This window comes from Xiphophorus maculatus, chromosome 16 (assembly GCF_002775205.1).
Source record: "Xiphophorus maculatus strain JP 163 A chromosome 16, X_maculatus-5.0-male, whole genome shotgun sequence".
Classification (NCBI taxonomy): Eukaryota; Metazoa; Chordata; class Actinopteri; order Cyprinodontiformes; family Poeciliidae; genus Xiphophorus; species Xiphophorus maculatus.
This window is the reverse complement of record NC_036458.1, coordinates 17,910,693-17,931,233: the sequence shown is the minus strand read 5'-3', so window position 1 is coordinate 17,931,233 and position 20,541 is coordinate 17,910,693. Positions and strand designations below refer to the sequence as shown.

The 20,541-nt window shown below is 38.3% G+C and overlaps 1 protein-coding gene across 3 annotated transcripts; it reads right to left on the bottom strand.

Moving 5' to 3' along the window:
- Positions 1-1,449: 1,449 nt before the first annotated feature.
- On the bottom strand, positions 1,450-19,585 carry rbbp6 (RB binding protein 6, ubiquitin ligase). 3 transcript variants are annotated; one of them, XM_023349398.1, is made up of 20 exons: positions 19,016-19,585; positions 17,024-17,129; positions 15,885-15,933; positions 13,742-13,786; positions 13,545-13,633; positions 13,317-13,413; positions 11,419-11,558; positions 11,104-11,276; positions 10,598-10,701; positions 10,314-10,472; positions 10,016-10,170; positions 9,349-9,451; positions 9,202-9,268; positions 9,043-9,085; positions 8,652-8,969; positions 7,078-7,188; positions 4,745-6,757; positions 4,185-4,323; positions 3,695-3,789; positions 2,745-2,880 (listed from the first exon to the last, which is right to left on the bottom strand). In XM_023349398.1, the coding sequence occupies exons 1-20, from the start codon at positions 19,179-19,181 to the stop codon at positions 2,841-2,843; spliced, it is 4,212 nt and encodes a 1,403-aa protein (XP_023205166.1). In that variant the 5' UTR covers positions 19,182-19,585; the 3' UTR covers positions 2,745-2,840. The 3 variants fall into 3 exon arrangements, with proteins under 3 accessions (XP_014326898.1, XP_023205165.1, XP_023205166.1); XM_014471412.2 differs by lacking the exon at positions 3,695-3,789 and having other exon boundaries at positions 1,450-2,880; positions 19,016-19,584; XM_023349397.1 differs by lacking the exon at positions 3,695-3,789 and having other exon boundaries at positions 1,450-2,880; positions 4,185-4,320; positions 19,016-19,584.
- Between the last annotated feature and the right edge of the window lie 956 nt (positions 19,586-20,541).

The following is a 20,541-nucleotide window of genomic DNA, read 5'->3' as shown; positions in this document are numbered from 1 at the left end:
GCATCCCTCTGTCAAAGGGCTGGACGGCGGCCAAGTCGGGGCATCCCTCACAAACGATTTCCCCGGTTTGGTCCCAGCATCCCTTGGCGCTGATTTCCTCACACAGCAACACAACATGGAAAGCACAGAAAGGCACACAGGGGCTGGATATTTGCCATTTTTCATGCAGCGAGTTAATGAAGCACAAAACGATTGGGAAGAAATCAGCAGACAGAGGGCACGACAATCCCATCCAGCACAGACAGCAGCGTTGCTGAGCACGGCTTTTATTTTGGTGCAACACAAAGCCCCAACTAGAAATGCAAAAACATTCAATATTAGCATCCATGCATCCTTATCCTTGTTAAGGTACTGGTTTATGCATGATTTATGTGTGAATTACACAAAAATGTATCTTAAATGAGAATGTGTTTTCCTAGCTTATAGATTATTTTAAGGGCTGCTGCAGATCATATTTATTTATTTTTTGCTATTGGATTTTGGCTTCAGGGCGTCCAGAAAGTTTTTATCATTTATCTGATGGAGGCGACAGATAAAATTGGGCTGGCACACAAATCCCAAAAAAAAAGAAAAAAAAAGGCTTTCTGAAACAGTTTTGAGTTTTATTATGACTTCAATAAGTCAATATCACCTTTCAATATCATTAAAAGTTTAATATAACTAAATTCACAAAGTGAAACTCAAAACCATTCATAGGTTGCCATGTTGGATGCATTTTTGTGTTCATTAGTTATCTCGTCGCTAATGGAAATCCAAGATTCAGTTTCTCGGAAAATCAGCGTACTGTGTAAGACCCGTTCCTAATGGAGAAAATAAAGGAAATAAAGCTAGCAGAAGTATTAGCTTAGTGCATTCAGTGGTTTCATATATCTGTTCTGGTTAGGAGGTTCAGGAATTTGACAGCAAGATCCTGCAAAACAAACAAACAAAAAAAATGCTGAAGAAACTCCTGAGTCTTTATGACTTACAGGCTGTCTTGATGCATTGGTAGGCATTCGGTACGTTGTTGTTTATATCAGTTTCTTTTACTTTTCTTGATGTTTTGCAAAATCTGGATTTTTAACAATCTATTAGAAGTTTTCATTTGTTTGGAGTTAATTTCTAACTGTAAAATACATTTTGATTTTATAATTTTTTTGTTTGAAAATTCAAGTTTTAAATGTTTGATTTGGTCACAAATGTCTTCCCTACACTGTAAAACGTGGTGTTTATCAATTTGCTAGACTCATAAATAAAACAGGAAGGAAAAAAAAAGAGTTCAACAGCAATTCAAATATGGTTCCTTTTTTATTTCCTCCAAACAGGAAATACGAGACTTTTTTTCTTTTGAATAATTAATTCAGCAGCAATTTATAACATTTACAAAACTAAAAAGAAACAAACAAAATAAAAACAGCACAGAGGGTGGAAATCATAAATATTCACAGTATCAGTTCTGAATCAATCACAGTTTCTTTTTAAGAATCCTCTAGCGACAACCCCCATGTGAGGCAAATTAAATTCCTGACTCATTTCCTGTCGGAGAGGAAGAGCCCCATTTCAGGTGTCACACTGCAGCAATGTAGCTGCTGGTGGTCATCAGTGGGCCAAGCATGTGCAAATTCAAGTAACTTAAAATTGCTCGCAAACATTGTTGACATTTGATTCTGCACACATTTTCTTTCACATCATATTTAAAGTGCTTTTCCTTCACAATCTGTCTGCGAGCGTTTGGCTTGATGCACGTCAGATTTGACAGATCTCTACGTGATACGGAAAGTACCCTGGTTATATAATAAAAAAAAAACAATTATTGGAATAAATCCAGGCACCTCTTTGGTCAGGAAAGGAAAACATCATTCAAGTTGCTTTTTTTTTTTTCTAAGAGTAAAGAAAATTTAACAGAGCAGGAACTCTCCTTCTCTTGCCTTGTCGACGTTGTGTTTGAACTTTTTCTCTGCAGCCGGTGGTTTTCTTTCAGACTTCTCCCTATTCGTCTCTGCTGCTCCTGCGGCTTGCTGAGGAATAGACGCTGCTGCTGCTACTGCTGCTGGATCTGCGTCGCTCGTCCAGTCTCTGGGCGTTTTTCTCCCTCCGACTCCATCCTCCTCCCTCATCTCCAGCAGCTTTACTTTCGTTTCCCGGTTTCTCTGCTTTCTGTATCCTTTCCTCATTTCTGGTTTTGCTTTGCATGAATTCCCAGGTGGTGAGGCCTCTTTGAGAGCCTGCAGGTGGCTCAAAAGAGTGTGTGCCTCTGTCCCTACACTGGCTGTAAGCAGGTGGAAAGTGTTGAGTCCCAGGAGGTCTGTCTTTATAGCCGTAGTCCGCAGATTGACGGGGATAACTGTAGTCGTAGAAACGGTCTTTGTTTTGACTATTAATATCCAAGGATGCATCTCTGTGTCTTTTAGCTACATTTTGATCAGGCATGTAGGTGGATCTGGGAGGTTTTCTGCTATAACAAGAAGAACTCTGGTCACTCTCTCTCAGCAGGTTTCTCCACTCCGTATCTTTTGAAACCGAGTTGAACGCTGTTCTCTTTGACACTGGGGCATCCCAGTCTCTCCTCCTTTCCTCTTCCCTCACTCCTGGTTTTGACCTCTCGCCCTCTCTTTGTCTTTCATTAGTTCTCTCTCTGTCCCTCTCTCTCTCACTGCCACAAGAGGGAGCCACACTGGAGTATGACCCAGAAGAGGCAGAGTTTCTCTCCTTCTCCTGGTCTCTGCCTCCCACGGTCACCCTGTTCCTGTCTCTCGCTCGCTCCGTTAATCTGAGACTCTTCTGTTCATTGTCTTCCACTGACTCGATGTTGGTTGTCGTCTCTGACGCCTGAGGCAGAGTGGCCTTAACTTCTCCTTTCGTCACATCTTTTTCAGTTTTCTCCCGCTTGGAGTGAAGTACCTGAAAAAGAAGTTAAATATGACGTTTTTGTATGTGGAAAATATCCTGTGCACTGGTTGCTCTTATAAAAGAGAATGCAAACATAAGGAAGGCACAGTAACAAACTGAAGATAGTTTGGCAACAAAAATCCATACAAGACATTTGTCTTCATTGTATAAGAAGATATATAGATTTTTTTTAATCTTGTGAAATTCAAACAGCTTTAATCTATCAAAACATTACCTAATGCATTTTTCAAAAGCATTAAATAGTGAATGCTTATGAAAGCAGTGGTTTAGTAAAATGCACCAATCACAAATTTTATTCAATTGATTTCAACCAACTTTTGAAGAATATAAATATAAAAGTATAAATGGCAATTTCTTTCCCAATTTAAGAAATCAAGAATGAAACGGTCAGCAACTATAATATTAATAAATCAAATAAAAAAAAAATTTCTCATAAGAAAAGCCCTAAGCATCAGTGTAAATCTACAATTACAGTTCATTTCTTCAAGTCATGGGATGTACAGTGAACAAAAAGAAAGCATTACTCCTATAGAACATATTATAGTTACCATGAAAATGTAATATGCATGACTGCCACTTTTTCCAAAAGAGGAAAAAGCACCGATTTACTGTTGTGTTACAACAGTAAATCACTTATCCATTCATTCTCTTTCTGAAATCAAAATATTAGATTATTTGTAATCAGTCAGAGCTGCACAGCTCTGCAGTCAAACAGGCTTTCAAGAATAAAGATATTCTCACAATTCACAACTTTACAGTATAAAGGAAAACAATCTGTAGAGTTTCTAGAAATGTGGACTCTCACCCCTCGCTCTGAGCTTCCCAAAAGACTGTCTGTTGCTGTAAGTTCAACCTTCCTGTTATCTGGTGAGGACTCAGTCCCTTTTTAAAAGTTGCAACCTGAATGAAGAGCAGACATGCCTCTGTGAAAAATACAGTTTCCTGTCTAGAAACTTCTGCCTTCACTTTAAGCCTCTAACACAGAAAAAGAGTCTAACTTTGAGTCATCTACCCACAGTTGCAACCTTATCAGAACAACCTGTTGGTACTTTGCTTAGTGCGGTGATTTATTCATTAGTAAGAATAGATAGCTGCAAACTGAGCTCTGCAAGTATTAATTGCTTAGACATATCTGAATGAATGTTGAAACTGTAATTTTTTACAGCTGTTTGTGTTGTAGTCCGTGTCAGGAATCACACAGCCGGATAAAATCAAGTCCTGAAACCAGTTGCTGCTGCTGTCATACCAATGCAGCTTCGTCTGCACAGAAAAATAATAATAAACTACTACATTACCTGTAGATTCAGCTGTGTGGGTTCATTCTGTGTGACTTCAGCTTGGTCATTTAATTTCTCTTCCAGAAGTTTTCTCCCCGCCATCGTCGCCTCCAGGCTGCCTTCAGCACCACGGCTGCTCATTAAAGAGGCTTTACTGCTTTTACAAACACACACAAACAGGTTTCAAAAAAATCATAAATAATATATATTGATATATATATATATATATATATATATATATATATTCCTTTATTTAATCAGGTAAACCCCATTGAGATCTAGATCTCATTTTCAAGAGGGACCTGCGCAAATAATGTAGTGAAGTAACGTTTTAAAAAAATATGTAGTGCCTTACAAAACCCTTTGAACATTGATGTCAGACTCTAAAATAACACATTCAAGTTTATCAAGTTAATGCGGCAAAATGTGAAACGTTCAAGGGTATTAATACTGTTCGGACACTTGGTTTGTGGAAAAGCCCACTGATTATATAACACAATTGAAAGAAAAAGCTAATAAAGCCCCTTATTAACTGTAATTCATAATGAACTTGAAATAAGATTCAGAATAACTCTGACCTGCTGTGCTTTAAGGTCTCGTTCTGTCGATGGATTTTTGTTTTGCTTCTCTGTGAGCTCGACCTCACGGCGTTGTCTTCTTTCTGTGCTTCGACTCTGTTTCCTCTGCCTGCACCACCTTTCTCTAGCTGAGGTAGGATATTCTTGTGACCTCCACAGCCATCCTTTTCTCTCTCTGCCTTTTCTGCCTTTCCTGTTTTTTGCTCCCTGTCCTCCACTCCTTCAAGTGCACAGTGCCATAAATCCAAGTCATCCTCTCTCTTCTTCTCCCCCTTGTCCTTTTCTTCCCGTTTAGGGATTTTCATAGACACGTCCTTCTTGTCAACACTAGAGGTAGCTTTGTTTCCTGACTCTCTAATATCTTTTAAAAGAGATAATATTTTCTCCTGTGACTTAACTCCAGGGCTTGATTCTCTGTTTTCTTTTGCTTCAGTTCTTGTACTTTCTTCCGTAGCCTTCTCCTCTGTAACTCCTGACAGCTCTGTCCTCTCGCCAGTACAGATCTCCAAACCAGAAGAGTTCTGTTCAGTCTTCTCATCCTTCCTTTTCCCATCCAAGTTGATATTGATACTTATCTTCTTCTGAGACATTACCTTTACCCCTCCTTCCCAGATGTCTTTTTTAGCCAGAGGTGATGCTTCACTCTCTTTCTTCTTCTCCTCAGTAGTTTGCGTTCGTCTGTCAGACGACTTCAGGGATTCACTTTCAAGGCTTTTGGGTTCTTCTGCAACTTTAGGTTGGAGGCATTTGCTACTTTTAGTCTTAGTAGGAAGATCCTTGTGTTTTTTATTTCTCTCCTCATCCTGTTTCTGTCTCTTTTTGTCCTGCTCTGATTTTGAGTCAGACGTCTTGCTGCCTTCGGGGTGCTGGTGCACTTCTGACATATTTGAATCTGTGCTGGGTTTTGTTTTGCGTTTTCTCTCTCTGTTTTGACAAGAGTTCAAACCTTTGTCCTTTCTAAGCTCTTGCTGTGTTTCTAATTTAGTTTTGTCTTTGGGTTTTTCTTTCTTTTCTTTGTATAGAGGTTGATTCAGTTTTAGAAGAGGCTGGATTGATTTTAAGGAGTCGCTGACAGTCCCTTTGTGCCGTAGCGGTGAGCCATCCTCGCAGCTGTTTGGTTCAGTTTTGCGCCTCCTCTTGTCTTGCCTGAGAACATTTATGGAGCCAGAAAAGTCAGAAGATGGGGACTTCTTTGGTTTTTTCTTCTTCTCCTCATTTCTCAGGGTGCTGCAGTCTTCAACCTTTGTCTTCGTTTGTGGATTGTCATCTGTTTTCGCTTTTTGTCTACTTGCTTCCTCTCTGCTCTTTGTTAGAGAGTCTGGTAGACTGCTATCCCTCTCGAGGTTCTCCTTCATGTTGTCCGTGAGCTGAGCCTGGACTTCTGATGGCGTGGGGGATTTGTCATTGCAACAACGAGAGGGTGAAGAATGGTCGTCATTGACTTTAGGGGATGAACAGCTGTCACTTGAGAGGTGACATATCGGGGAGTGACGGTCATTTGAGGAATTAGAGCCACTGTAATTAGAGTCCTCAGATGTAGGCGAGCCATCGCCCTTCCTCACCGTCTCTCCCTCTTGTTTTAGGTAGAAAGAGTCCTGACTAAACAGTGGTGGCGGTGGAGGCGGGGGAGGGAAAGGCAGATGGTGAAACTGGCTGATATAGTTACTGAAGTATTTATCATACCATTCTTGGTACTCCTTCTTCCACTGAAGGTAGCACTGCCTCTCCAGCTCCAGGCAACTTGTGTCACTCAAACCCTTAAGACCTGAAGACTTTCTTGCTTCCCTGGCTGAGCGCTCCCCGCGCCTCTTCGAGCCGTGGCTGCTCAAACCCGACCGCCTGCTGTGGTTCTTCTGGCTGTGGTCCGAGGACGACTTGGATCTAGAATGGGAACTACTTAGAGGTGAAGAAGACGAGGACGGGGTAGGAGAACGAGGCCGTTTGTAGCCAAAAGACCTGGAGGGGTTGGAGTGGCTGTGGAAGGCTCTGTGACTTGAGTGAGGAGAGCGATGCCTGGAGGGGAAGAAAACAAAAAAACAAATGGAGTTGGACACTCTCACTCAAGGCAATACTAATGTTTCAAGAATGAAAGCTGCATATATAGTTAGTATAAAATGTTAGAGAGAATTCAAAATATGAACTTGGAAATAATTTTGCATGTAATTTAGCATAGCAAAATGCTGTCCATCAGTAATAGCAGATTATTAATAGCAGTTATTCTGGATCTGGCATCCTGGGCCAAATGTCCTTAAAGCTGCAAGGAGATTCTTACTGCACTTGAAGTGGTCTTGAGCCAGAAACAACACCCCTCAGCGAGCAGGAGAAAGAAATACCTTGATCTGGAGCGGGAGCGGGATTCAGAGTGACTGGATGATCCAGAGTAAGAGCGGGACGATTTGGAGGACTTTGAAACAGAGTGAGAAAAGGACCGTTTGTGAGGCGACCTGTGTAAGAGAGATGAGAGGATATATCCAGAAACTACTTTTTAGTATCGGTTCTTGGAGTTAGTTATGTTTTCTAGAGAAATATTTTTTTCCGTTCAAAGAAAAAAAAAAACAGACCTGGAAAAGTCACCACTAATACTTTTCTGAGGCTCTATGGACAATATTTTCCTCTGTCCAGCATTAATCTTACATCTCAATGAGACTGGAGACACTAGAATAAATCTTGGGTTTTTCAGCTTTTGCACTTTTTTTCCCCTCAGAAAAATGAATGACTACAATTCTGATATTGACATAATTTCCCTCCAAATTAACAATCTACTAATTAATAGTGAAACACTTGAGAAAAGGGGAATTTATCACAGAGGAACTGGCTTCCATCTGCACCTTTTCTACTGGTTCACTCAGAGTCCCATTCATCAGTGTCAGAAGTCAAAGACGAGGTAAATGAGCAATGCTGCTCATCTCGTTACAGGACGGTGTTGTAGATCTGTAGCTTGATTGTCTTCTACAAATGGCAACAGCTGCTAAACTCAGATGTCAAACCATCTGAGTTGATCACGCAACCACTAAACTCTGAAATGCGTTCAAAAAGGAGATCACACAATGCAACCCACAGAAACCAAAGGATCTATTACTGATAATTCAAATGTTTGTGGGAACGCCTACAGCCATTTTGTTCATCCTCTCATAGACCGAAGGAGCAACTTTTATTATTTTCTGTAGAAATCAAACTTCCATCCACTCTGACCTGGTTCCCAGGTGTTTTTATAGTTGCAAAATTTCCCGAAATCCACACAGTGTTCTCACATGTGGCTCAAGCATTCTGCTGCAGTCATACAGTGAAAAAAACATTTGGAGAAATTTGATTAAAAAAATATGTAGCTAAGCAAAAACAAAGAAAATACAATTTACTTCTCAAAATAACTGATAAGCTGTAATTAACATTTTGCGTTGACACCTGGATGCTAGTTTTAAAGGGGGAGATTTTAGCTAAATTGAAACTATGATTTACAACCAAAATAAAGCAACTACTGACCATGACATGCTGCTGTGTAAAGAACAAACTATATCTAAATTTTAATTGATTGATTTTATAGAAAAGTTTGACAAGTTGTTTCAATGTAAGTCAAAAACATTTGAATTGTTGGGGTTTGCTTTACAAAGATATTAGACATTAAATCTAAATGGGGCAAATTTACATTTCTTATTTCCAATTCAAAACAACTCAGTTATTATATTCTCCAAGAGCAGCTTATGTTTTTGCATAACAAAGTTATTTGAAGAATTTGGACAACACATGACCTACTGCTAGATTTTAAAAGATGCAAAGAAGCTTAAGAAGAAGCTTATGAATTCATACAATTTATAAATTTTTATACTGCATCACTGAAACACTTTAGGAATTAAAACTATAAAAGCTGGCTGCCTGGGATAGATGTCAAACATCTGAATATTTGCTTTACCTCTCTTTTTTCTTCCTCTGAAACCTGTACCACTCCTTCGGGATTAAAACAGGGATAGACGATGTGGTGGAGGAGCAGAGGGATGGGAGCGGGGCTCCAGGTGGGATTGGAAGCTTCCAGGCGGGTGTGGTCGGTGGGTATCCAGGGAGGTAGCTGCTGAGAGGCTGGTGGGTTGGAACAAATGTGTGAAAGGGCGGCGAGCGAAACAGAGGCAAAGGTGTGGTCTGCAGTGAAGAGTATGATGATGAAGAGGAGCGAGTTCTGTGCTGCTCTGAGTTAGATTCAGTCAGGCTTCCAGCAGGAAAAGTGGACATGATGCTGAGGAGCGGAGTAAAAACATCTCAGACTCAAAGAGACGGAGTTAAATCCAGAAACGTTCTCAAACACATACCTGTCCCTGGAGGCTGATGACCCAGAGGGTCTTGTGGTTGAATCTGTGGATTAAAAAAAAAAGTAATAAAATCGATTTAATCTAATTACTAATCAAAACAAATATATACCAAAAAACAAACAGAAGAGAATATAAAATTACAGATTAAGAGTTACTGACCAGAAGACGGTTGGCTTTGTTTGACACATATAGTCTGAAGCTGTTCTGTTCCCTCAATAGAGTTTACCTGAAGACACAGAAAAATAAAACATTATTAAGAACAGACATAGTATGGTTGTGTGTTTCATTGACATCGAGTCTCCTCACTAGTGGGATCAGCTGGGAGGGAACGTCAGGCAAATCTTTATTAGAAGCCAGGCCAGACAGAGCAACAGCTTCTAAATCATCGGGTGTCTTTTCTGGTTCCTCACTGAGGAAGAAAAACAAAGAATAAGCATCACATGAATACCTCCATTTTCATTACCATAGTTTATTCTGGTAGTGTAATTTGTCAAAGAAAACCACACAAAATCAAACCTTTAATTAGATTACATTTATTCATTGGAGAAATAAATGATTTTAACAGATTTCCAGGTCCCACCATTGTTGTTTTCAAAGCAAGCCATTCATAAATGTAATTGAAGAATTTCCTTAATTTATACAAATTGATCAGATTTTTATTTTTCATTGATCCTATTTGCAACTGTGCCACCAGTAAGAGCTGTTGGAAATTTGTTGAACAATGTAAAGTGAACTAGAGAATAAATGCAAATAATACACATAACAAAACTTTTGAGAAAAATGAAAATAAAACAAGCAATAAATCAAAACAATAATAATAATAATACTAAAGAAAACAGTCGAGTGTATCGTAAGCCTGTCAATGAAGATTCAAGCAGCAAAAATGGTATATCCTTCACCTCCAACAAGCACTGTAAAATTACAACTCATATTATCCTTTATCATAGATCTGTGTTTATGTGTGATTATTTACTTGTTGGATGTCACTCCAAGGCTTTGCTCAGGCTGGGTCGATGTACTCTCAGAGGAGTTCTCAACAGGTGAAGGTTCTGGAGTTGCTGGGCGGCCTTCGGCGCTTTGTGATAAGAGCGGGGATTTTTCTGGTTTAGGCTTGTTCACCATCGACTCCTGAAAACAAAATATGACGAGAAAAACTAATTGAATGCAAAAAGCCTGAAGAGAACCAACGTTTTGCATTTTAACAAACGATAACAGCTTCACAAAAGTGCTAGAAGCAGACAAGAAACTTCATGTTTTAGTAAATTATTTACCTGCTCAGTGCAGGGTGACGGGAGAGGTTTCTTGGTCTTGTTCTGAAGGGTGGAAGCGGTCAGAGTGGGGCCAGGGCTTGGCTTTGGGGTAGTGTTCTGAGACAAAGACGTTCTCTGGATTTTGCCCGAGCCTCGTTCTTTTTTAAAGTTATTCACAGCCTGCGTTGGGTGTTATAAAAATAGTCAAATTATTGCAATGTAAGCATTTGCATACAAACGGAGAAAAATATATGGATGGTAAGCCTAGACTAAAAGTATTACATTCACGATGTCTGTTCATTTACCTGTCTAAGAAATTTATTGGCAATCAAGGTATCAGGGGAGACGTCTGACTGGCCACATGTAGGGCACACATGGGTCTCCGACTCAAGCAAGGCAGTTCGAATACCTGGACACAACAAAAATGTTCTGCTTTTCAACACAAAGGTTCAGCAGGATTTTTATAAGTTTGGGGAAGGACGGCGTGCCGTGGTGGCGTAAGGGAATAGCGCGACCCATGATTGGAGGCCTTGAGTCTTCGACGCGGCCGTCGCGGGTTCAACTCCCGGACACGGCGACATTTGCCGCATGTCTTCCCCCCTTTCCCATCAGCCTACTTTCAAGAAAAAAAAAAAAAGGGACACTAGAGCCCACAAAAAGACCCCCTGGCAGGGTACAAAAAATATATTAAAACAAAAACAAAAAAAACTTTGGGGAAGGAAACTAGTTTATACACGAGTAAAGTTAGTCAGATTTTAAGTGTAGGATGTGTGTGTGTGTGTGTGTGTGTGTGTGTGAGATGCTAACTCACAATCGTCACAGTAGCTATTTCCACAGCAGGGTATGACCACAGCGTCACTCAGCAAGTCATGACAAATTAAACAGAGGAGTTCATCAGGTATGGGTTCTTCCTTTTCTTCACACTTAGGTTGCTCCTGTGGAATAAAAGGAGGCTTCTCCTTCTTACCAACAGCATACGCCTCACTGCAATCGTAAAAAGGGGAAAGCACCAGGTCTTTATGCAAATCTACTCACTAAATTATTTCATCTGACACAAAAAAGGAAAGAGTTCACATATATTAAACTATTCATACAAAATAATAGATCAACTTTGTTCCACACTCACGCATCTATGGCAGGAATTGCATAACGTCCACAACTGGTCAGCATGACTCCCTTAATATTAGGATCGTCCACCTCAACCATGAAGGATCGAGGGATTCCTGTGCTCTTCTTTATCCTCGGAGGAGCCTCAAAATTTTTATCCTGCAGTCAAACACTTTCTTTCAAATTTACTGCAATGCAGACTGGATTTTAAACATCCAGTCCAGTGTATTTAACCAAACTTTGAAAACCATGAAACGAAAACAGCAGCTTAAACACATTGTTGCCTCAAAGTTGGGTATTTACACTAATTTCCTCTAAAAATCTCCACGACAAGGTGGTGCAGACAACAAAGAAACAAATTAGGTTTTATGTCAAAAATCTGTCGTACTCCATTTGAAGGACAAGGATACCAGGTAGTTGAATACATGGCTCATAACTGGAGCTTTCAAGAACTTGTAGACTTGCAGAGTGTGTAAAGAAACATTTCAAAAAATTTGAATGTTGCACAAAATTTTTAGATTTCTCGTCGGTCACCCGAGAAAGCTGAACCGTTACTTTACAGAGATTTATACCCAGTAAAATATTTCAAGTTTTTAATTTTTTGCCATTTTAATGAATTTGGTTTACAGGTAATGAAAGCCCAAAAATTCAGCATCTCAGAAAATTATTATATCACATCAGATCTGAGATGTGCTATATCTCAGATGAAGATGTATACAACCAATCACTTGATTCAGGTGTGTTGGAGCTGATCTAAAACTAGCATGTAGCACCGGCTTGAAGATGGGAGCTGGACAGCACTGATCTAGGTTTTCTGTATACATTTGGCTTGAGAAAATTAATTCAGAATCACACTCCATTAAATTCTACAACAGAGTATTAGGGGCATACTAAGAGACAGAAAATTCAGACAATAAAGTCACAGCATTATGAGGATAAAGTTGAAACTATACGAGATTATTGTAATATTCGTAATATCGGAATAAAGTCTTACTATCACAAGTTGTACAGGAATAAATTCCAAATATCATGAGCAATTGTAAAATTTTTATGAGTCGTAATAGAAAAGGAATAAAGTCATAATATAAGAGAATAAGAAGAATAAAGTTGAAATACTACGACTTTATTCTCGTAATAGTACGGCTGAATACTACTAATTTTAGATATTTTTTCATTTTGTTAGAGCAGCTCCAATACTCTGTTTTTCAATTCACTGTTACAAATCATATTTATTAAAAATAAACAAAGATAAAATAACTACTGGTTTGTTTTAAAGTGATTTGCATCTCCAAAACAAAGTTGTTGGTGGTTGATACGACTTGGTCATTAAGCTGGAGAAGAACTGAAGTTTCACCATAAATCCAGCAGCCTGGTGCCCTGCAGACAGTCCTCTGGGGTCAACCTGAAACTGTTTAATTGGCCTCAGGAGGTTTGGACATTTCACTGTCAGCTAAAGCAACACTGCTGCCAACAGATAGACCTCTCAGGTGACACTGCTAGCCTTTTTATTTCTTCTTAAAAATAAAACTGAAGTATTAATGCAAATTATCTGCTTGTATAAGCAAGGCATGGTGCTACAAGCTTCATATATTTCTCTTTGACTGACCAGTAAGACTGTTGACATAATTTTATTACTGTGCAATTTAATTTGCTTGTGATAACTTGGGACTGATTTCAGCAGCAGTCCATTAATGAAATAAAAAAAAAAAACACACATTAAAACACCACGGGTGTGTTGGAGCTGATCTAAAACTATATCAGCTCAAACGTTTGCTCAATCAAAAAAGCCTCTAATATCTCACAAAAAAACAACAGAAAAACTGAACATTTACATTTCGCTTATCTACAAATCTGCCTGACGTAACCAGAAACACTTGAGGTGCAGGCCTGTGCAGAGAGCGCACATCATGCACTTACCCCACTCCCTGGGCAGTTCCTGATATGGTGTCCACCATTCCCACACCGATAACAGGCGTAGTTTTCTGGAAGGGTAGGGCCAAGCTTTGAGTTCATCCTACAGAATAAAAAAAGGCAAGAAAGAACATGATTTACAGCAAATTTTTTAAAAAAGTAACTTTTGAGCAATCTTCATAAATTCAATAATGAGTTGATATAAGAAAAAAATAAGTATCCTGAAACACTCACTTCATCATTTCACAGCTGGACTGATTCATCATAACTCTGATCTTATCCTCTTCTGAGACATCAGCTTCAGCCAAGTTAGCCATCTGCATCTACATGGATGATATAAACGACATAAAGTTAGTCAAATTTACTGCAGTTTATTTTAAACTGGTGCAAAGAACCCCCCTCTAAAATACACAAGATGAAAGCCGACATACCTTGGAGAAAAATGACAAAGCTCTGGTAGAGCTGGACTCACTGATCTGTTAAAGTTGGGGGAAAAAAACAACATGTAATAATTTCCCTTTGGAATTAACATTGCATTTTTGAAACGAATGAACTGAATTAAAACCACTCTTATAAAGTGGCAAGGACTACAATGATGACACAATCCCCTGCCTGCTTAAGCCTACACACTGATCTCCATGTATAAAACTGTAAACCAACTCTTTTAGAGAGATTTTGCAGCAGCTACTTAAAGTTAACAGCTAATTTCAGTGGCATTTGTATAGATCTTTATGAAATCATAAATTCCGTAAAATAAAATAGTGGCTCCATAATGATAATTTCATTTTGCCAATGGTATGTTACGGTTATTACAGCTGCATCCTACATGCTAGCCAGTTTACATTAGCTTTATTCTCACGGCAAATGTGACTAAGCTGACGTAAATCCTTGCAGAAATTTGCTAATTAGTGAATGAGAAACTTAAACTTTAAAGTAAAAATTTTATTTGTACCATTTATTTTTTCACAGTTGACAAAAATAATGCACGGTTCTCAATTTTTGCTTTAAAAAAAAATCTAAATTTTTAACCCCCTTTTCTCAGATCTTTTCTAAATATATAACTCAGTCTAAATGCAACTGTTCTTTGACAGCCTTATAGGTTTGCTAGAGGACATTAGTAAAAGATCATAAAGACCAAGGAGTCCATACAATCTGTAATTGAAAGAGTTTGGCCCAGACTGCTAGATTATGCAAACAGCCAAATAAGAGCATTACTAAGAGAAGAAGCAATGAGGTAACTCAGGAGGAGCTGCAGAGATCCATAATTCAAGTGGGAGAAGCTTGGTACATTTGGGGTGCATCAATTCTCCAGCTATAGTAAAATATATTGGTGGCAGCATCATGCGTGAAGATTTCAGATTTGTAAAAATGTCTGAACCCATATTTTTTGTTCTTTTCACATCTCAGTCTTTAATTTGTCAGCCCATCACTTAAAATACTTTGCAAGTTGTGGTTGTAATGTGACAACATGTACTAACATTTAATATGACTACTTCTGAAAGCCACACAGATAACAGTAAAGAGTAAAAAGTTTGTCATCTTGTCCAGGTGCAATTTTACAGCAACAGTGTTCATTTTTTTATATTTACTAAACTGAACAATAAATTAATGTCCAAAATGTGTCAGGTAACAAAACTGTAAAAAAAAAAAAAAAAAAAAAACGCAAAACAAAAAAACCACAAAAAGCATATCCCAGATTTTTACAAATCACTTTATTGAGAAAGCAAACCAAAAGGTGAGAAGAGTAAGCAGTCCGTGTGAAACGTAAATTATTAAAAGGGGCAGATGCTTCACCTACTGAAAAACCAGAAAGAATATTAGGTCAGAGAACATCAATTTATACTGCACCATTTAAAAAAAAAAGTTTTTGCCCCCTCTAATTTAAACAAAACTGCAACTCTGAAAAGGTCAGCACTGTAACATTTAGGGCAAGTACTGTCAGATCTGATTATTTTTATTCTTAAAGCTAAAATATTTTTAATCTTCCTTGATCAGACTTATGTTTGTAAAAAGTAAGTTTAGTGAATAATAAAATAACCTTATTGTTGGTTAATAATGTCTGGTAGTCTACAGTTTAGATGCCCGTAATAAAAGCAAGCAGAAAACCCAGCTGAATGAAAAAGAGAAAAAAAGTTGTTCAAAGGAAACCCATTGGAGGTGGAGCCGTTTTTAAGAGCTGAGGCAGGAGGAGAAACTGCCAGCTGATGGTTGACGGCGGAGCCATTAACTTAAAACAACAGTTGGTTTTATCAGCTGTGAATAGCTGGCATGCATGATAATGCCTGACCCACCCATGCAGCTCTCACATCCCAAACAGAAATACTGGAAGAGCTCTGACAGTGATCAGTGTCTGGTGATTGTTTGAATACCAGCTGGAAGTTTAGCAGAGACTTTCCTGCATTTCAAATTGGGTTTTGTTGAAAATAAAAATAAATGAATTTCTCTTACCCCTATATGAACCCCCCCCCCAGAAAAGTAACTTCAAACCAAGCAATTTGAAATGAAACTGAACAGAAAGGTATAGTAACTAGCTTGTTATATTAAAATGTGTGTGCCTGTGTGTGTTGTACATACTGCTCTATGGGATTCAAAGGCTTTGGGAATCTGGACGTCTGATCTTTCTCTGAAACACAGAAAAAAAATGTTTTAATAAACCCTCTAAGATGGGAATAAAAAATATATATTTACATTTGCTAACAAACAGTAAAGAAAATATGCAGCTTCCTTTGTAGGTGGATGAGTGGGAAGTAAATATATTTTAGCAGGAGTTCACATTTTGTAGAGTAGCTCTGGACGTTTTTCAGGTTCCCTCTACAAATACAAAGTCCAGGTAGTTGACAGAATCACAGAGGGGACATTTGGTAACTAAGTCAACTTGGAAAGAACTTTCCCAGTGAAATTGCAGGTTAATTAAAATATACCATTATGTCAAACTTACCCATTACCTTTTTTTTTAATTTTTTTTATAAACAATCAAGTTTTAAATAAACAGTATGTTGCCACATGTAACTTCTATCCACCTTTGAATCCTTAAAGCATTTCCTTTAAAATAACAGAATATAGATGTACAGTCAGTATAAAAACATATTAGACCAGCCATTATCGCTGACTCAGTCTGTTCCAACTAGAACCTGATCTATAAAAACTATAAAACAGCTAGAGCTTAAAATAGCTTGAAAAAAACAAACAGACTTGTTCTATTCACCGATGCAACAACTGCTGTGCTAATTAGTGTTGAAGCAATATCCTGAGTCACTTAATTAAGCAAAGCAGCCTAAATAGCTGCCTCAGTGTACTGTATAATTACCATTTCTGTTGACGCTATCAAACGTAGCTGATCCATAAATCCTAGCTATAATCATTTGATTATCTAACTTTAAGTCTGTTGAGAAAACCAATTTACTAAGGTGTAACTAACTAAACAAACATCTGGGGAAATCAACCAAGACACTGGAAGTGGATTTTCTAATGAAAATGTTTAGCACATTACATAGCCTGAAGTTTGTGCTGTTTGAATTCACTCCGATACGTTGGATTAGTCTTAACTTTATTGAATCTTTTCTCATTCTACGCTGTTGTAAGCCCTGTTGAATCTGAGTTTTTGCAGTCAACCGTTACTCGTCTAGAGGCAGGTCTCAGACGGCTAATGCTGGGTGTTGTCTTCTACAGCGGGCATGTCAACATCAATGAGGACAACTCAAAAGCACACGTACTTGTGGTTGGTCTTGCTATTTGAGCTGGACTTTGCTCCAATGAGGGGAATTCTCCTGACTATGACAGAGGAGCCTTTGGGGATGTGACCACCATCTTCTTTGAACTCTAAGGGTGAAAAATCATCAGTATAAAAGGGTTAAAACGGAAAACTTGCAATATTGAGATTTTCTTTCTGCAATTCGGAGTTTGAGATTAAAAAGGAAATTATATAAAAACAGAATCGTGTAGAGACAAAATATTTAGCCCATTTGTGTTGCCTAGGGTTACCAGCATTCTCCAACCCTCTTGCTTTCATGTATTTTTGTAATTTGGGTTAAACTATAAACATCTAAATATATTAGAATATCATAAGGATAATTTATTTTACTAATTGAAATCAATGTGAGACTCATACCAGTTTGTTAAATACAGGGATAAATTGTAATTTTGATAATTATTGCCTAAAGAGTAATCTAATTTTTACAACTTACTGAAAAATATACATCACTCTATATTATATACAGTCAATACTTGATTGGGCTTCCTTTTTGCATGAATTAATGCAGTATGGCTTATAGGAGCAAAGGAACAGCCTGGACATGTCACCATTTTAGAGTAGTAAATTAAGCTAAGAACATATTTTTGGACTGTGGGAGAAACCTGGAGTACCCTGAGAGAACCCACACATGTGAAGGGGGAGAACATGCAGAAAGGCCTCATGACTTCTTACTGCAAGGCAGCAATGCATCATGCACTCCAAGATGCCTCAATAGTCCATATAAATAAATTAAACTAGACAAAACAGTGGTTTTTCTTTTCTTTTAAGTGGAAATGCACTGCTATTGCTTTTCACTGGCAAGTACCTCACTAAACATATTTGTTGTTGTGATGGTAAATTGTTTGGAATAGGTTTCTTTTGAAGGGGTTATAAAATATAAACATTCTTAATATCAAAATTTAAATATATAAAAAAAGTAAGACTCTGAAGCATTAGAGGGCTTATTATGCTAGAATACAACTCCGAAAATATGTGGATTTGCAAGATTATGTCCTACCTTATTGTTTCCAAGTGTGTCACAAAAAAAAGGACGCAAGAAACGCACAGAAACAATACCCTTGGCCTGAAGAAACATGGGGATAAGGTTTGAATCATGAAACAAAAACAGGTATTTAGGACACAAACACCCTTCATTATACTGCCCTGTTGATTCTTGAGTACCGAGTGGCTTTCAAAAAGTAATCATGCCCTTTCAAATTTTCCGTAGTTTGCTCCTTATAACAAAGCTTTTCCAAAGATAAACTTTAAAAGTGGAAGGCTTTTAAACGTGTTTTACAATTGTTACCCATTTCTTTTCCACTTCACACTATTTTGTGTTGGTCGGTCACTCAAAATCCAAATCAACTCCCACCACTGATGCTTGTAGTTGAAGGAAAGAAAATACAACAACATAAAGCATGCGGAATACCTCCTCGATGCAATGTGGGTCACGTTTGGTATCCAGTTCATTTTAATTCCTGAATCTCCAGTTAAAGGGTGTGCCTGCCTAGTGTTCAGTTTGCTTCTGCATTGTGTTTTTATCTTAAATCATACAGTCTGTGGCTGCATTTAAGCCTTTTGGCCATGAGTAATGTCTGCCTTTTCCACCCCTCGACCTTTGCTATTTTTAAACCAACATCTCCTGCAGAATGACAGCGCTGACACCACTGATCCACCCACGCCAGGCGGTTTAATTAAGGGGCATGAGGCGTGAATGCAGCAGGAATGTTTGCCCATTCATTACACCTCTTTTGTCCCGGTGCGACTTTTCTGGAGCCCCCCAGTCAACCTGAAAAAGAGGTAACGGGAAGCCAGCTCCCATTAGACAGTTGTCAATGCCGGCCCACGTGTTTTCTTTCAAACTTTAAACCGTCAAACTGCATTTTAACCGTTAGGGGAAAAAAAAAAAAGCAACAATAAAACATATCAAGCTTACAATAACATGCATTTTGTTGAATTCATTTTATTTATTTACCTTCTTTGGTTTGTGCGTTTATGATCTGCAGGTCGCAGTCCCCGGCTCTGAGCTTCTCCCTGCCCATAATCTGCTTCTTCAAGTCAGTCAGCGAGATGTTCGGCCCATCAAAAACCACCGTGTCGTAGCTGAGTTTGGAGGAAAACTTATAATGAATATGAGCCATAGTGGACACAAGCTAAAAGCCTGGTTCTGGACCGCTAGGAAACTCAACAGCTGGTAGCTTTTCTCCTTTGACAGAACCCCCGCTTGTAACTAACTGTTACAGAGGTGAGGGGGTGGGGGCTAGCCGAGGTTAGCAGCAGCAGTTTGGCAAACAGCGTCGGTGGTCTGCCGCTAACAAGCTAGGTGGTTCATTGACTCCAACTGCCGGATTTAAGGTGGGTCTCACAGGATGACAACTCCCGGTTTCACTCGGAACAGGTGCGCAGACTCAGCCCGGACCGCATTCATTCAGTTTCAAATCTAATTTTAACTTTTATTCTCGCTAATGTCGCTCTCTTTCAATCCCGAGCGGAGTTCGCTGACAGAAACCACCAGCTGTTTCCACGAGCAACGGCTCGTCAGCAGAGTGCACGCACCAGACCGTGCTGCGTTCACGTGAACTCCGACGCCCAGGTTCTGAAACGCGTTTTCTTTATTTTCCCCACATCAAACGTTTGGGTAAAAACACAGAACGAAGTCTAGGGAAACGCTTAGAAATCTATACAAAGACTTCCAAAAATTCCTAAACTTATGCTATTTTAAATTCAACCATGTATCCCTGACTAGATTAAACAAAAATGAAAACAATTTGTCACCCTCTCAGGACATAGTTTGCTTATTAAAGATAAGAATTTAGGAAGTCGGTATTCCCTGCGGCAACTCCCTAAAATTGTCAGTCACAAAGTGTTATTTGGACACAGGTGTAATGCAAAAGTAATCTTTTATACTGTATTGTTATGCTGATATTAAATAATTGGGTTGATTTTAGTTAAAATTATTTCCTTTATAACTTTCTCATCATATTTGTTTTAGTTAAAATACTAACATATTAGTATGAACTGAGACAAATAACTATGTTAAAATGTAGGTAAAAGTTTGTCATTGTATAAAGAGTGATTATAATAATAGATTAACTGTTAGACTGTCACATTATTTGTAAGCAATCACCTAATTCTACTCAATTATTTTTTCGGTATTTCACAGTAGCCATATCACCAATTTTTCTTCTTACACTTGAACGCAGCATATTCCCACGACGAACGAGGGCACCTGTTTTGAGACAAGCAGCCGAAAAAATAAAAAATAAACAAAACAAAAAAGAAACAATGGATAACTATTAAACGTGCATCGTTAACTTGATCTAATTTTAAAGAAAATTATTAATTGCTTTGATTATTTCTAGTAACGCAAAAATTACTCTTTGGGGTTAACATAGTAGTACTCCAAAATATAAAAAGCCAAAAATAAGTTAGGTATAATAACTAAAAAAAAAAAAAGACTTAACTTTAAAAATTGTAAATAACAAAAACAAATTAAAACTG